The sequence below is a fragment of the Phacochoerus africanus genome, chromosome 9, assembly GCF_016906955.1.
Source record: "Phacochoerus africanus isolate WHEZ1 chromosome 9, ROS_Pafr_v1, whole genome shotgun sequence".
Classification (NCBI taxonomy): Eukaryota; Metazoa; Chordata; class Mammalia; order Artiodactyla; family Suidae; genus Phacochoerus; species Phacochoerus africanus.
The window spans coordinates 32966692-32985217 of record NC_062552.1 but is presented as its reverse complement, the minus strand read 5'-3'; the positions used below and the strand labels follow the sequence as shown (position 1 = coordinate 32985217).

Sequence of the window (18526 nt, the reverse complement as noted above, 5' to 3'; positions counted from 1 at the left end):
CCAAGTTCTCCGTCCCTAGGGATCATGCTCTCTTCACCTGGAGGAGGGAAGTTTTATTGGGCTCCTAAGAGAGATGATAAACATGGATTGCTGGAGATGGCCAAAAAAGAAGGAGGTCTGTGCAAAGCACAGAAGTAGAAATCAGCCAATCACACAAAAGCCAGGAAGCGGGTTGGCCTGAGTGAAAGAGCACACCGGGCAGTAATGACAGGAGAATAAGGGAGATGGAGTGCCCAGCTAACCGAAAGCTTGGAAACAAAAAGCTTTTAAAGCTAATAGGTTTATTCTTCCCAGTTTGTTCTTCTGATAACTCCTAGTATGGTGGAAGATGAAGCAGTGACAGTAGAAGGCTTCAAGACTCTTGTTTTTCTTTCCCCGTCTTCTTCATTTGGGCTGTGTCATTTTTCTTAACCCACTCTCGGAAGATTGAGACTCACCCTCTATCCATAATTTTCTAATTGTTTTCTATTATAAAATAGGAATGTATATATGGGGAAATCTCAAATAATAAAAAAGCAGATAAATTATAAAATCTTGCCCCAAACCTTTAATCCCGTTCCCCAAAGGTAATTTCTGTTAGTTGTTTGGTGGCTATCCTTTTAGATCCTTTGCTTGTTTATTACATAACATTAAAAAATATATTTACAGAAGTTCCCATTGTGGCTCAGCAGGTTAAGAACCTGACATAGTGTCTGTGAGGAAGGGGGTTCAGTCCCTGACCTTGCTTAGTGGGTTAAGGATCCAGCATTGCTGCAAGCTGCCGCATAGGTTGTAGATGAAGCTCAGATCTGGTGTTGCTGTGGCTGTGGCATAGACCAGCAGCTGCAGCTTCAATTTGACCCCTAACCTGGAAACTTCCATATGCCATATGTACAGCCATAAAAGACAAAATGTATATATATATATATATTTACATAGTACTTACACATATGTACATGTAAAGATATAGTCTTGAAGACATAAATTCAGTTTAATCATTCTTTGTAAAAAAACGTGTCAAAGGCCAAAAAGTTTAAGCTGGAATCCAGGTTGCTTTCATGTTTTTCCTTTGCGAAAAGCTGCATTCCTTGCAGGGACATTAACATTGCACAAAGAGAGCTATCAGAGGAGTTCCCATCGTGGCTCAGTAGTTAATGAATCCGACTAGGAACCATGAGGTTGCAGGTTTGATCCCTGGCCTTGCTCAGTGAGTTAAGGATCCGGCATTGCCATGAGCTGTGGTGTAGGTTGCAGACTCGGCTCGGATCCCGCATTGCTGTGGCTGTGGAGTAGGCCGGCGTCTACAGCTCTGATTAGAACCCCTGCCTGGGAACCTCCATATGCCTCGCGTGAGGTCCTAAAAAGACCAAAGACAGAAAAAAAAAAAAAAAAAAGAGAGAGAGAGAGCTATCAGAGCTTCTGTGAAAGGGCCTTTGAAAAGACTAAGTCTTGTTCTGATCACTTTGTCACCATAAGGCCACATCCACAAAGTTGGTAGATTCTAGGTCAGCGCATGTACTTGTGAAGAAAGAAAGAAGTATGGTCTCCTGTCTGTAGGGAGCCTCTAAATCAACACCAAGGACCTACCTTATCAATTTCGTTGATCAGGGAAAGAGAGACAAGAGTTACCCAACTGGCCTAACTAAACTTTTTTCTTGGAATCCCTCTGGAGAGTGCCTAATTGGTGCCATTGCTGGTTTGATGACATTCATCTTCACTCTGGTCTTCTTTTCCACCTGAACCCCCCTACAGCTATCAATGGGCCTGTTCGGTTTCGGCTTCATTGTCACTTACCTTCCGGAGGCTGCAATCAGTGCTTACCTGGCTGCCACGGCGCTGCACATTATGCTGTCCCAGTTGACATGCATCTTTGGGATTATGATTAGCTTCCACTCTGGTCCCATCTCCTTCTTCTATGTGAGTAGTTTCTGTCCTCACCCAGAGTTACAAATGCCCCTCCCCTTGCCTCCAAAATGAAGTGGACCTGAGTGCAGAGACTCCTGCATCGGCAGCTGGGTCAAAAGGGTCTGAGAAATCATTTCATATCTTCTAGATTTACAGTCTTGATTAACTGCAGGTGCAAGCTGGACCATGTTCTCAGTTGCATTAGCCATCTCACCCCAGCCTTTTACACTAACGTGATTAGGGCGTTCTCACTGCGGCTTATCAGTAATGAACCTGACTAGTATTCATGAGGACGTAGGTTCCATCCCTGGCCTCGCCCAGTGGGTTAAGGATTCAGCGTTGCCGTGAGTTGTAGTGTAGGTCTCAGACAAGGCTTGGACCTGGAGTTGCTGTGGCTGTGTTGTAGGCTGGGGGCTACACCTCCAATTTGACCCCTAGCCTGGGAACTTCCATATGTCTCCAGTGCGGCCCTAAAAAATAAGTAAATAAATACATAAACCAAAACTAAAAAATAAACTAACAAGATTGATGTTAAAATTTGGTCTTTAAGATACCGTATCATGACTCTTCCCATTGCTTGCCTTGTAAAAGTCATGCATTGTAGAACATCTAAAGAATATGAAATGCACAGTGGTCCCTGAATGCAAGAACATAGGAGCCAAGCTAAACTTATATGGTCTGGGAAAATTGATAAAGAATAGGCCAATAAACAGAATCCCTGGGTCCTGAATTCTGAACACTGAAACATATAAAGTATAGTCTCTTCTTACTGGACATTACGGTCTTTTAATATATTCTTTTCAACCTAAAAAAATATATATATCCACCTATTTTCTCTCACTGTTCTAATAAATCTCATAAAGATCTCTGTGCCCAGCACTACTGCCTAGGGATTTCTTTTTGAACTAATTTAGAAAGAGTGTCATTTTTCTAGATTTAGGCAATTGTTACATCCCTTTCTAAGCTTTTGTGATTTTGTTTTTTTTCAGAACATAATTAACTACTGTCTAGATCTCCCAAAAGCTAATTCCACCAGCATCCTACTATTTCTAACTTCTGTTGTTGCCATGAGAATCAACAAGTGTATAAGGATTTCCTTCAATCAGTACCCCATCGAATTTCCCATGGAAATTTTTCTGGTAGGTGTTTTGATACTTCAGACTCATAGTTCAAATAATCTAAAGTACTGACTTTAAAAAAAAATTAAATAGCAAGTAACCTAGGAAGGGAAAGGTTCATAGGAGAATTGTAAAAATAATAATATTTTTAAAACATATATTGAATTGTGACAAAGCTGAATACATATTTTAATTTTAAATGCTAGCTTATATTTGTAAAACATGCTTATTTTTCAAAAGACTTCTGTCTATTGCTTCTTTTGCCTCTCTCTCTCTCTCTCTCTTTTTTTTTTGTCTTTTGTCTTTTGTCTTTTTAGGGCCATACCTGCGGCATATGGAGGTTCCCAGGCTAGGGGTCTAATTGGAGCTGTAGCCGCCAGCCTACACCACAGTCACAGCAACGCCAGATCCGAGCCCATCTATGACTTACACCATAGCTCATGGCAACGTCAGATCCTTAACCCACTGAGCAAAGCCAGGGATTGAACCCACAACCTCATGATTCCTAGTTGGATTCGTTAACCACTGAGCCACGACGGGAACTCCTACTGCCTCTTTTTCATACTAGAAAAATAGGGTTTTTTTTTTTCCCTTATGAAAGTAATACAAGCTCATTCCAGCAATTTTGAAAAACTCTGAGAAAAAAAAGGTAAAGAAATTCCTTTAACAGCACTATCCTAAGTCAATTACAATTGAAACTTTTGTACTTTACACTTTTTTTCTTTCAAATATATAACAGGCCTATGCTCAGTGTTGGTGAAATTCTATATTCCTTCATGTAGAGGTTTCATTTTTATTTTATTTTATTTATGTTTTGGCCTTGCCTGTAGCATGTGGAAGTTACCAGGCCAGGGATCAAACCTGTGCCACAGTAGCAACCCAAGCTGGTGCAATGACAATGCCTAATCCTTAACCCACTGTGCTACAGGAGAACTCCTATTTTTATTTTTTATTTATTTTATATATTTATATATTTTTTTGGCCTCACCCATGGCATGTAGAAGTTCCTGGGCCAGGGATCAAACCATAGCCAAAAAAATAAATAATTTCCATAAATAAAGCTCAGGTTTTTAAAAGTCAGCATTTCTTTTTACCAGGATCACTGAATCTTTGGGTGTCCATGAGAATTGTTTTCCCTTTAAAAAGTGTTCTGTGGGAGTTCCCATCGTGGCTCAGCAGGTTAAGAACCCAACATGGTATCCACAAAGAGGTGGGTTCGATCCCTGGGTCTGCTCAGTGGGTCAAGTATCCAACATTGCTGCAAGTTGCAGTGTAGGTCACAGATGCAGCTCAGATCTGATGTTGGTGTGGCTGTGGCAAAGGTCAATTTGACCCCTGCCCTGGGAACTAACATATGCTGAAGGTGCAGCCCTAAAAAGAAATATAAGTAAGTAACGCTCTCATGGTTTGTATGTTGCCACAGGATAACCTATTCTATGCTGACTAATCTAGGTCCATACTCTTCAGGATTGAAGGCATGTTGTAGTTGCTCTGAATGAAACTGAGACCAAGCTCTGTCTCATAACTCTTGTCTGCTTCTGGTGGAGCAGACATGTCCTTTCTTCCTTGGAGTTGTTAAAAAGCTATCAATTCATCAAGGCCAGAAGCTGAAAGGCTGCTTTTACAAAAGACCTTCCAAAACACTGTACACAAATAGAGGGGCCCTAGGACCCAGGGGACAAGGTGCATGTGGAGTTTGGGGGATGGAGTCAGGGGCCCAAGTCCAGCTCTGGCATCTTAGGAAGCTGAGGCTTTGGAGTCACCAGCAGATGGCACCAGTGACACAGCCATCAGCCATCAGTGCACTCTGCCTTTTTTTAAATTTCAGCTTTATTCAGATATGAAATTGTAAGATTTTTTTTTTTGTCTTTTTGCCTTTTCTAGGGCCACACCAGCGGCATATGGAGGTTCCCAGGCTAGGGGTCTAATCGGAGCTGTAGCCTCCTGCCTACGCCAGAGCCACAGCCACGTGGGATCGGAGCCGCGTCTGCAACTTACACCACAGCTCATGGCAACACCAGATCCCTAACCCACTGAGCAAGGCCAAGGATTGAACCCTCAACCTCATGGTTCTTAGTCGGATTTGTTAACCACTGAGCCACAACGGGAACTCCAAAATTGTAAGATGTTTAAAATGTACATCATGTTGATTTGATGTATATATATATTGTGAAAGGATTTCTCCCATCTAGTTAATTAGCACATCCACCATCTCATGTATTTATCTTTTTTTTTTCTATGAGAACATGTAAGTTCTACTCTCTCTTAGCAAATTTTAAGGATATAATACAATGTTATCAATTATAGTCACCGTGTTTTACGTTAGCCCCTCCCTCAGCTCTTATTCATCTGATAGCTGAAAGCTTGCACTGTTTTACCAACTTTTTTCAACTCTCCACTTTCCAGTCCTTGGTAACTGATCACTTTTCTACTCTGTTTCTGTTAGTGCGACTGTTTTGCTTTTTGGGTTTAAGCTGTATAACCGACACCAAAAAGCAAGAATAGTAGTTGTCTTCAGGTGATTTATTTCTGCTTTTTAACATTTCATATTTTCTCTATTTTCATTTATGAGCAAGTGTAACCTTTATACTGGAAATCATAGTTTCTTGGCCACTTGCCACACTTCTCGTCCCTTACCTTCGTAAAGATCCATATACCTCATCAGTCCCCCAAAGGGTTTATTTAGAGTGGGAGAATGTACCTACATTTTAAAACTGAGGCCTTGGTACTGCTGTTATAAGAAAACATGTTTATATTTGGTCCAGATGTTTAAAGTTGGTGAGGAAAGAGAAGTCTGGGGCATCTATTCATTCCCATTGCTGTGTCAGAGACCAAGCCTGAAGTTGCTTTTCATTCTGGTTACGGTGCTAAAAAGACCCTAGGGAACCAAAAAGAGTCTGGGAGGGCTTCCATCTTTCTTGCTCTACTGAACTGGCCCTACCTCTTTATCCAACCTTCTGCCACATATTGCACTCCCTGTCCTGCCAGAGGCTGTGGGCACCTCTGCTCTTGGGAGCAATACATAATATTTAGATGATCACATGCCTTTTCTTTTTAAACCCCTACAGATTCTTGGCTTCACTGCAATTGCAAACAAGGTAAACATGGCCACAGAAAACAGCAAGATGCTCATTGATATGATGCCTTATAGGTTGGTAATTCCATGTTTCAAGACTACTTTTCCTCTGTTCTGTTACCTTCTCTTAGCCTCTTACCACGTAGCCTGATTGATATTGTTGACCAAAACAGATAGAGGGCCAGTTATTTCTCCAGCAAAGATGAGTTTATTTGGGATCAGCAGAGAATTGCAATTTGGGGTCTGCAACCATGGTGAGCCACATGCAAGAGAAGAAATTTCTATAGTGGGAAAAAGGAAACTGGGGAGAGGAGTAGCTGTAGTAGACAAAGAGTCCCTGGCTTTTCATTGGCTGAGCCCTTTGCCAGGAAAGAGGAGCCTTCCTCCTCTTGGGCTCTGCAATGGTCACAGGTGTGAGAGCTCCCCCTTCTAGTCTCCTGACTCTACTTAATTAAAATAAATTAATAATTTTATTATTCATTCATTCATTTTTACAATATTCTCTACTAACAGTCTCTGGCCACAGTCAAATTTGGGTCATGGGCTCAAATTCATTTCAGAAAAACAGAGGTTTTTTTTTTTTTTTCACTTTATAGGGCCACTCCTGTGGCATATGGAGGTTCCCAGGCTAGGGGTCGAATCGGAGCTTCAGCTGCCGGCCTACACCACAGCCACAGCAACATGGGATCCAAGTCCTGTCTGTGACCTGCTCCACAGCTCACAACAATGCCGGATCCTTAACCCACTGAGTGAGGCCAGGGATTGAACCCACAAGCTCATCGTTCCTAGTCGGATTCGTTTCTGCTGTGCCATGACAGTAACTCCCATTTCAGAACACTGAGGTTCTAAAGGACAAGGCCTAAGACAACCTCTTGTTTCTTCTCTGGTCAGCCTCTGACTCTCTTCCCCCGGTTGAGCCAGTCCCTTTACCCAAGGGGACAGCTGGATGCACTGAATACCTGCAGTTTCCTAACAGTACATTATGAGTCTTCTCATCCTCCATACCTGTCTGATCAGCTCTCAGGGATGGGACAAGAGAAAGACAATCTACCACAGTTTCCTGGCTCTCGTGAGCAGGGTTTGGAAGAGCATTGTTCATTTCCACATGCTCTTCAATAGGGAATATTGCAAAGAGTCAGTGACACTGGCTAACCCCTGGCATAACAAAACAGAGGCTACGTTGATACAACCACATCCCACCAGTTCTCAGCAAAATCTAATGATGATTAAATACATTTGAGATTCTGTTCAATGTTTTTTGGTCTTTTTTTTGGAGGGGGGTCACACCCATGGCATATGGAAGTTCCCAAGCCAGGGCTCAGATCGGAGCTGTAGCTACCAGTCTACACCACAGCCGCAGCAGCTCCAGATCCAAGCCACATTTGCGACCTACACCACAGTTCATGGAAATGCCAGATCCTTAACCCCCTGAGTGAGGGCAGCGATGGAACCCACGTGTTCATGGATACTAGTTGGGTTCGCTACCACTGAGCCACAATGGGAACTCCCCAATTTTTTTTTTTTTTGTCTTTTTGTTATTTCTTGGGCCGCTCCCACGGCATATGGAGTTTCCCAGGCTGGGGGTCTAATTGGAGCTGTAGCCACCTGCCTACGCCAGAGCCACAGCAACGCAGGATCCGAGCCGCGTCTGCAACCTACACCACAGCTCACAGCAACGCCGGATCGTTAACCTACCGAACAAGGGCAGGGACCGAACCCACAACCTCATGGTTCCTAGTCGGATTCGTTAACCACTGCGCCACGACAGGAACTCCCCCAATTTTTTTTTTAATATGCACAGACAAACTAGGTACCAGGACATGCAGTGGTAAACAAGACTTGGTCTTTGCCCTCAAAAAAAAAAAAAAAAAATGACAAGGGCAACAGTGGGATTAGTACTTTCCATAATTACTTTATTTCATTTGTTCCTCACAGTAATACTATAAGGTGGATATTATCTTCCTTTCATGATGGAGGAAACTAAGGCTTACCAAGCTTAAATTGTTTATCCAAGATCACACAGCTGGTCAGTGTCAGAGCTATTAGAATCCATTTCTATTTAATTCCAAAATATTTTATAACCTCCCTGTTATATTTACTCAATATGCTCCTGTTATTAATAACTTAAAAACCATATGGTCAACTTACTAGGGACTAAAAAAACTGAACAATTTAGCTTTGTTCTGTCCATGTTGCCCCACAGCAAGCCAGGGATCAAACCTGTGCCACAGCAGTGACTCGAGCTGCTGCAGTGACAATGCTGGATCTTTAACCCACTGCACCACAAGAGAACTCCTCCATGCCCCCTTTTAACTAAACTGTTAACAAATAACTGAATGTTACAGAGAAGTGCAGGAAGGAAAAAAACAGTCATTTGTGTTATTATCATAGTAAATATTTAAGGTTTACTCATATTGATTTTGGCAATAAATTTGATCAACTCTATACCTCTTTGGGACACCACATTCTTACCTAACGTCTTAAAAGGACAAAAAGAGGGAATTTAACAAAACATTAAATATCTGCCTTTGAGCCTCTAGTTATATTTCTATTCTAGCTCATTACCTGGTGCTTGTAAATGAGAAGTATATTACACATAAGGAATTAGATATAGTTGATGGTGAGGGAAAAGATACTCAAAAATAAATAATGATGAGAAATGGGAAGATAGGAGGAGACAGCACTTTGAGGTTCTGAAAGTGATGCTTCCTACTTTAAGGAATAGGAAATTTGAAATGTATGAACTAATAAATTTTGATAAAGATTAAAAATACATCACAAATTTAAAAAAATTATTTTCCCAAATGTAGTTACTATATTATTCATTTTACTGAATCTGGATTTTACACAAAATTTCAGAGGTAAATCAGTGATGGAGTATATCTGCGCCTTTTTTTTTTTCCTTAGGGCCGCACCCATGGCATATGGAGGTTCCCAGGCTAGGGGTTGAATCGGAGCTGTAGCCGCCAGCCTACGCCATATTTGATTTGCATTTCCCTAATAATTGATACTAAGTATCATTTCATTTGCTTACTGGTCATTTGTATATCTTTTTTTGGAGAAAATGTCTATTCAAGTCTTTTGACTATTTTTATCTGGGTTATTTCTCTTTTTAGTTGTTGAATTGTAGTTCTTTATATATTCTGGACACCAGACCCTTACCAGATATATGATTTGCAAGTATTTTCTCACATTATGTCAGTTGTCTTTTCACTTTCTTGGTAAATCCTTTGAAGCACAAAGATTTTTAATTTTGTTGAAATCCAACTTATTTTTTTCTTTTGTCATTTGTCCTTTGGGTGTTATATCTAAGAAACTATTTCCTAACTCAAGGTCATGAAGATTTATCCCTATGTTTTCTCCTAAGAGTTTTATAGTTTTTGGTCTTACATTTAGGTCTTTGATCCATTTTGACTTCATTGTTGGATATGTTGTAAGATAGGGGTCAGACTTCATTCTTTTGTATGTGAATATCCAGGTGTCCCAGCATCATTTGGTGAAGAGACTATTCTGGCTGCCGTGGTCTTTCTGGGCTGCAGTTAAAGATCAATCGACCATAAATGTTTGGTTTGATTTCTGAGCTCACAATCCTCTTCCATTGATCTGTATGTCTATCCTTATGCCAGTCTTAATTACTATAAATTTATAGTTAAGTTTTAAAATGGAGACGTTTATTCTTCTTTGGGGGGGTTGGGGGGGCGCTATTCAGGGTCCCATGAAATTCCCTATGAATTTTAGAATCAGCTTTTCCATTTCTACAAAAAGCTCCAAAGGAATTTTCATAAAGGTTGCGCTGAACCTATATATCGCTTTGAGGCTCTCACAGGCCAAAGATAAAATATGCTTAAGTCCATGGATATATAAAAATTTTAAAAGAATAAACTCATGTTCTCACCCTTGGAAAATGCTACAGAACCAACTTTTTATTTTGAAAATTGTTAACTAAGAGGAACAAATCAAGGATCTACCATGCCTTTCTTATAAGAACTTCTCTTTGGGGTATCCAAATAGCCCACAACAATACATTTAACTTTATAAAAACATTACAGCCAATAAAAGGAGAAGGAATTATAGAATTAGAATATCACCATTAAGGGAGTCCCATGGTGGCCTAGTGGTTAAGGATCTGGCATTGTCACTGCTGTGGCTCAGGTTCAATCCCAGCCCAGAAGTTCTGCATGCTGTGGGCACAGCCAAAAAAAAAAAAAAAAACTTTTTTTTAAAGGCATTCCCACTGTGGCACAGCGGGTTCAGGATCCAGTGTTGTCTCTGTGGCAGCATGAGTTCAACCCCCCGCCTAGCGCAGTGGGTTCAGGATACAGCATTGCCACAGCTGTGGCGTAGGTCACACCTGTGACTTGGATTTGATCCCTGGCCTGGGAACTTCTATATGCTTCGGTATGGCAAAAAAAAAAAAAAAAAAAGAGAGAGAGAGAATATCCCCAATTAAGGGATATTAACATATCATCTGTTAATATCATAAAAAGCAACAATAAATAATAAATAAACCATCAGAAATAGAAATTAAAGAGTTTCCATTGTGGCTCAGTGGGTTAAGAACCCGACTAGTGGAGTTTTCATTGTGGCTCAGTGGAAACAATTCTGACTAGCATCCATGAGGACGCAGGTTTGATCCCTGGCCTTGCTCAGTGGGTTAAGGATCTGGCATTGCCGTGAGCTCTGGTGTAGGTGTGGCTCGGATCCAGCGTTGCTGTGACCGTGGTGTAGGATGGCAGCTGTAGCTCTGATTTGACCCCTAGCCTGGGAACCCCCATATGCTGCAGGTGAGTCCCCTAAAAAAAAAAATCTGACTAGTATCCATGAGGATGTAGGTTCTATCCTCAGCCTCGCTCAGTGGGTTAAGGATCCAGCATTGCTGCAAGCTGCGTAGGTCACAGATGTGGTTCAGATCCTGTGTTGCTGTAGCTATGGTGTAGGCTGGCAGCTACAGCTCGGATTTGACCCTTAGCCTGGAAACTTCCATATGCCACAGGCTCTAAAAAGAAAAAAAAATAATGATAATAACTTTAAAAGGTCAGGCCTTTTGATACGGGTGATAAGGTATAAGGATGGAGTCGGGGAGGTGTTGATAAATGATTCCTGCTATCTACAAATAATCCCACCATTTTATTCCAGCTTCTTGTTTCCTGAAACGCCAGATTTTAGCATTCTTACTGAAGTTCTTTTAGAAGCATTCTCCTTAGCTATAGTGAGCGCCTCTCTGCTCGTATTTCTGGGCAAGAAAATTGCCAGTTTCCATAACTACGAAGTCAATTCCAACCAGGTGAGAGGACAGGCCTTTCTATTACTTTCTCTGACCCTTTAATCTTTGTTCTCTAATCCGAGCCTCCTGTTAACATGAAGACCAGACCCTTCTGTAACCAGAGAGTCACTTGGACCGTAATTTGAACTATGACTACCACAGGATATTTGAGAAGTGAAGTGTGGCACACTTAACTCTGAAGCCACTTGTATTGATGTGAATGTTGTTACGCCTGGCACAGACAGGGTGAAGGCAGGCAAGGAGATCACATATGGCATCATATTGTTAAGCTAGCAGGGCTCCTCTCCTCTCCTTTTATCTTCCTTTCCACCAACATCTTAGAAGTCAGTCACACACTGAGCTGCAAGAAGAAATGCAATGGAATATCAAAACTAGACTAATAATTAAGCTGGTTTCCCAGAAATAGTCTTTGTCATTAAACAAAACAAAACAAAAAAACTCCCACCATTCTGAGTTTGGTGCTTTCTCTAGAAATCAAAAAGGAAATGTGGAAGCAAGAAGCATCCCATTTTGACTTTAGGAGAGTATAGAAGGAAGTGAGAAAAACTACTGCTTTCCCCTTCGTCATCCTAAGTCCTGGAGATCAAGTGAAAGAGAATAATAAGGCAAAAGTCTCCTTGTCTCACTTCGAGGCCGTGCTTTCTTTATGGTCTCTAGCTAAAATGAAGAAATCAGATTTGCCATCCTTCAGTTCTTTCTAGTCATATTTCAGTGTTACTTAAAGCCATGTAAACAACCCTATCTTCATACGCAAGAAGTTACAATCCACCTTTAGTTCACATCTAAATCTCACATCAGCTGTCTTCAACAAAGAGTGGGCCTAACGTATTTGCCATTTCTTTACAGGATTTAATAGCCATTGGCCTTTGCAATGTCGCCAGTTCATTTTTCAGATCTTACGTCTTTACTGGTGCTATTATCAGGACTATTATCCAGGATAAATGTGGAGGAAGACAACAGGTGTGTGAAATAGCATTTGATCTCCAATATATAAAGACACTTAGGTCTGTTCATATGTATATTCAGAGAAGGTGATTATATTCGCTTAACCATGTTGCTATTATAATATTATGCTTGTTGGGAAAAATTTGAATTTCATGCTTGCCGTAACTTTTGCTTAGATTTTGTCTTAAAAGCTATATGGGAATGTGGAAATTGAAAGTCATTTCCTAAAGAAATACTATTCTGTTAGAGGCTTCTATAAGCCCACAAAAAGCTGCTTTCCATGTAACATACCTAAAAGATGATATTTCAGGTAAACTAGCCATGACCTATCAACATTTTTTTTAACGGGGAGATATATTCTCAGCCCTAGTCTGGGAAAACAATAACATAACTCTCTCTTTCCTGGCACCAGAACTAGAGACTTTCCTGTCTTCCTTAAAGGGCATGACAAGAGAAAAAAGTAAAGTCTTTTCTAGGTGAACTTAGGGAATTTATGGCCATTCTGCCTTTGTGTAAGAGAAATTGTCTAGGTCAGACACTCTTCAGGTATCTTGAATTAGTAAATTAAATATATAGGTGTATGTAAAGGAAGACGGAAAGGGAGAATGATGACACAGGAGGCTCTAAAGGCAAGCTCTCAGGAGTTCCTGTCGTGGCACAGTGGAAATGAGTCTGACTAGGAACCATGAGGTTGCAGGTTTAATTCCTGGCCTCGCTCAGTGGGTTAAGGATCTGGCGTTGCCATGATCTGTGGTGTAGGTTGCAGATATGCAGCTCAAATCTGGCGTTGCTTCGGCTGTGGCTGTGGTGTAGGCTGGAAGTGTAGCTCCAATTAGACCCCTAGCCTTGGAACCTCCATACACCGTGGTTGTGGCCCTAAAAAATCAATAAAATAAAGTAAAAATAAAAAAATAAAGGCAAGCTCTCTAACTGCAGGCATGAGATTTTGTTTTGTTTTGGTTTTTTTGATGCTCTGTGTGCATGTATGTTTATGGCCACACCAGTTTATGGCCATATGCTGCAGCTGGTGGCAATGCTGGATCCCTAACCCACTGAGAGAGGCCAGGGATTGAACCTGTGTCCTCCCGGACACTATATCAGGTTCTTAACCTGCTGAGCCACAATGAGAACTCCATGAGATTTTTAAGTCCAATGATCATGAGTTTTAAACTGACCAGATAAAAGTTGCAACTTTACAACACGAGACATGTCCTATCTCAGTTATGCGGCAAGAATAAGTGTCAAAAAACTATCAGAGGAGTTCCCGTCGTGGTGCAGTGGTTAACGAATCCAACTAGGAACCATGAGGTTGCGGGTTCGATCCCTGCTCTTGCTCAGTGGGTTAACGATCCGGCGTTGCCGTGAGCTGTGGTGTAGGTCGCAGACTCGGCTTGGATCCCGCGTTGCTGTGGCTCTGGTGTAGGCCGGCAGCTACAGCTCCAATTGGACCCCTAGCCTGGGAACCTCCATGTGCCGCAGGAGTGGCCCAAGAAATGGCAAAAAGACAAAAAAACAAAAACAAAACTATCAGAATTGACTCTGTTTGGGAAAAGCATCTTGTTTGGAAACCAGTGATTTCAGAACAGTTCACGAGCCATTCTACCTATCCTGGACTTGAGCCGCAACAGCCCCCAGCTAACCGGACTCGGACTGGCCCCCATCATCTTGAATCAGTTCTTTCCAATCCTGTTACTGTTGGTCCTGAAGTCTGTTTTTTGTAAACGGACAAGACTGCTTGGTGTGTCTTGTCCGAGGTCAGCAACCAAGGAACCGAGTACTGAGCTTTTATCCTACAGGGCTTGTCCCCATACTTCTGTACAGAGGTACAGTTACACTACCCCTTAAATTTTGTTATTATGTTATGCTGTTTCACCTTACACCCTTAAACCTCTTAGAATTTAGCATTGTCAGTGAATTTAATAAAAATAGTGTTAATAATAATAAAAAAAAACTATTAGAATTGAAACTGGGGTAAGCCCATGGAACAAGTCAGGTTCAGAAGGGAGAGAAACAGTGAGAGACATCAAAGATAAGCGAAGGCCACAGAAGCACCACAGGAAGGTATCACCACTGTCAAAAAGTAAAGTGTCGGGAGTTCCCGTCATGGCTCAGTGATAATGAACCCAACTAGTATCCATGAGGACTTGTGTTCAATCCCTGGCCTTGCTCAGTGGGCTAAGGATCCGGCATTGCCCTTAGCTGTGGTGTAGGTTGCAGATGCAGCTTGGATCTGGCATTGCTGTGGCTGTAGTGTAGGCCGGCATCTGCAGCTCTGAATTGACCCCTAGCCTGGGAACTTCCATATGCTCCAGGTTCAGCCCTAAAAAGCAAAATTAAAAAAAAAAAAATCAAAAACAGAAAGTAAGAGTTCCTGTTATGGTGCAGCGGAAACGAATCTGACTAGGAACCATGAGGTTTTGGGTTCAATATCGGGCCTTGCTCAGTGGGCTAAGGATCTGGCATTGCCCTGAGCTGTGGTGTAGGTCGCAGACGTGGCTCAGATCTGGCAATGCTGTGGTCGTGGCTGTAGCTGGCAGCAACAGCTCCAATTAGACCCCTAGCCTAGAAACCTCTATATGCCTCAGGTGCAGCCCTAAAAGGACAAAAGACAAAACAAACAAACAAAAAACATGGAAAGTAAAGTGTCATGGAATTCCCTGGGGGCCTAGAGGTTAAGGATCCAGCATTGCCACTGCTGTGGCTCTAGCTTGATCCCTGGCCAATGGGTGCAGCAAAAAAAAAAAAAAACAGTAAAGTGTCAGAAGAATGGACACTAAACTTGAATGGAGAAGGGAGGGAGGAGGGACTGGGAGGGACTGGGAGTTTGGGGTTAGTAGATGCAAACTATTACATTTAGAATGGATAAGCAGTGAGGTCCTGCTATATAGCACAGGGAACTATATCCAATCTCCTAGGATAGACCATGATGAAAAAGAAAATTTTAGAAAATGTGTAAAAAAAACTTGAGGCGTTCCCATCTTGGCTCAGCAATAATGACTGCTCAGTAGGTTAAGAATCCGGTGTTGCCGTGAGCTGCTGTGTAGATAGGATCTGGAGTTGCTGTGGCTGTGGTGTAGGCCAGCAGCTACAGCTCTGATTCGCCCCCTGGCCTGGGAACTTCATATACTTCCAGGATGGCCCTTAAAAAACAAACAAACAAAACTTGAATATGGAAAGATAAGGTGTTAAAACTCCTGGGTAAATATAAGTGAAATACATTAGGCGAGAGCTAATAGAGGTCAGAATATTAGGCGGGGTGAGAGCATGGGTCTAGAGTAAGACCATGGGTCTAGAGTAAGACCATATCATATCATTTTATGTGGACTGAGTTTTGTTGTCATAGAGCTTCTGCCAGACACTCTTTGACTTTTAAGATGTAGCTCTTTTGTACTATGTGGCAAAAAGAAGGAAGATGAGCTATATTAAAAGAAAGATGTTCTATGCAAGTGTGAAGAAACTCTGAAATCAAAATGTGATTTTTGTGGTAAGAAGAAATGTGATAAGAACTATTCCAGACATTAGTTCCCACTAACTTTTGACAACATACTTTATTTAGTATATAAGCATGACAAATCTGGGGAGAAAAGATACACAAGGTTGGGAGTTCCCCTGGCTTCACTCAGTGGGTTAAGGATACGGTATTGCCACAAGCTGTGGCATAGGTCACAGATATGACTCAGATCTGGTGTTGCTGTGACTGTGGTGTAGCTCTGGAGCTGCAACTCTTGTTTGACCCCTAGCCTGGGAACTTCCATATGCCATGGGTGCAGCCATAAAAACAAAACAAAACGAGTTATTTTTTTTGGGGGGGGAGGGGCCTTTTTGCTATTTCTTGGGCTGCTCCCGCGGCATATGGAGATTCCCAGGCTTGGGGTCTAATCGGAGCCGTAGCCACCAGCCTACACCAGAGCCACAGCAACGCAGGATCCGAGCTGAGTCTGCAACCTGCACCACAGCTCACGGCAACGCCGGACCCTTAACCCACTGAGCAAGGGCAGGGACCGAACCCTCAACCTCATGGTTCCTAGTCGGATTCGTTAACCACTGCGCCACGACGGGAACTCCCAAAACGAGTTATTATTAAAAAAAAAAAAAAAAAAAGACAGAGAGAGAGGAGTTCCCATTGTCACTCAGTGGTTAACTAACCTGACTAGCATCCATGAGGATGCGGGTTCAATCCCTGGCCTCACTCAGTGGGTTAACAATCCAGCGTTGTCATGAGCTGTAGTGAAGGTCAAAGACTCGGCTTGAATCCTGCATTACTGTGACTGTGGTGTAGGCTGGTGGCTACAGCTGTGATTGGACCCCTAGCTGCAGGCACGGCCCTAAAAAGACATAAATAAATAAATAAATAAGAAAGAAAAGAGAATAAATAAATTATAAAAGAAAGAGGAGTTCCCTGGTAGCTCAGCAGGTTAAAGATCTGGTGTTGTCACTGTCATGCCTCAGATCACTGCTGTGGCGCAGTTCGATTTCCGGCCTGGGAATGTCTGCATGCCATGGGCATGGCCCAAAAAATAAAAACTAAAAGAAAGAAATGAGTTGTGTTCTTTTTAAAGGAAGTAGATAGGTCAGTAGAGAGAGCCTGGATTTTGGAGTCAACCAGTCAAGTGGATTTAAACCTGACTCAGTGGTTCCTAGATGTGACCTTGAGCAGGTTACTTTCACTTTCTGAGGCTCTAGTACTCATCTGTAAAATGGGTATAAGGATAACCTCTTTTTTTTTGGCCACACCTGTGGCATATGGAAGTTCCCAGGCTAGGGATTGAATCTGAGCTGCAGCTGTGACCTATGCCACAGCAATGGCAGATCCTTAACCCACTTCGCCAGACTGGTGATTGAGTCTGTGCCTCAGCAGCAACCCAAGCTGCTGCAGAGACAACACCCGATCCTTAAAACCTGCTGTGCCACAGGATAACCTTTCAGTTGTGAGAATTAAACTGGATGATAATAGGGCCCATCATAGTGCCTGTCACTTAAGATGTTCAAAAATCAGAGCTTCTACCAGCTTCCTAGTGCCCCTGCTGGTGCTTGGTTATCTACTCTCCACTACTTGTGGAACAGTTGGTGTCTGAGAGTCTGCATGTTGACAGTGCCTGTGGTTTACAGGAACTCACATTGCCCTGAACCCCCAGAAAGAAGGTAGAGTCATAGCGGTTAACCAACCCGACTAGGATCCATGAGGATGCAGGTTCGATCCCTGGCCTCACTCAGTGGGTAAGGATTTGGCATTGCTGTGAGCTGTGGTGTAGGTCGCAGACATGGCTTGGATCCTGCGTTGTCGTGGCTGTGGTGTAAGCTGGCAGCTACAGCTCGGATTTGACCCCTAGCCTGGGAACTTCCATATGCTGCAGTTGCTGCCCTAAAAACCAAAAAGCCAAACAACCAAAAAAAAAAAAAAGAGAGAGAGAGAAGATACAGTCAGTCTTTGTTCAAGAAAGCTTGGAAAAGTGATGGAAAATCAGAGCAGAAAAGCCAAACATGCATGAGATATAGAGTTGTACTTGCCTGCTGTTTCTAGACCGTTTTCAGGCCCTGAGTCTGGATTTCTGAAAGCCATTGAGCAAACTCCTAAGGTACAGTGCCACCAAGGATGGCCCTCTGACCCCAAAGCCCATTCCCTTGCATGTGTAGCCATGGGAGACACACAATTATTGGCAGGCCTCCCAGAGCAGCAAGTTCATGGGATTCAGTGTCTCGTTTGTACTTATTTTAAACTCAGTTTTATACAGCTTATTTTGGCATCTGTATGTCTTTGTTTCCTTAAAAATAATCAGAAGAATTTTGGAGGAAAGGAGTGCCAATCAAAGCACTTTCCTCCTATGGGGCAAGACTGCCTGAAGGTAGACCCTAAAATTCAATGCAGGGAGTTCCACTGTCACTCAGCGGGTTAAGGACCCAGTGTAGTCTCTGTGAGGATGTGGGTTTGATCCCTGGCCTCGCTCAGTGGGTTAAAGAGCCAGCACTGCCACAGGCTGCAGCATAGGTTGCAGATCCAGTTTGGATCCAGTATTGCCATGGCTGTGGCTTAGCCCTCAGCTGCAGCTCCTATTTGACTCCTAGCCTGATAACTTTCATATGCTGTGAGTACAGCCATAAAAAGAAAAAAAACTGATGCGGTAACAGGCTGATACATACATTGGCTGGAGGAGCTTGTGGCCTCAGTTACCTGTTTCAGTTCCACAAGGTATAAAATGTTTGCCATGAGAATTTCCTGAG

General features: G+C 42.4%; 1 protein-coding gene across 1 annotated transcript in view; it reads left to right on the top strand.

Moving 5' to 3' along the window:
* SLC26A8 (solute carrier family 26 member 8) overlaps positions 1–18526 on the top strand; it is a 65905-nt gene that overhangs the window by 27858 nt on the left and 19521 nt on the right. The window contains exons 6-10 of the mRNA XM_047796080.1: positions 1732–1896; positions 2874–3023; positions 6071–6153; positions 11215–11362; positions 12209–12322. Of these exons, the coding sequence (XP_047652036.1) occupies positions 1732–1896; positions 2874–3023; positions 6071–6153; positions 11215–11362; positions 12209–12322 (660 nt within the window). The remainder of the gene's footprint in view (positions 1–1731; positions 1897–2873; positions 3024–6070; positions 6154–11214; positions 11363–12208; positions 12323–18526) is intronic.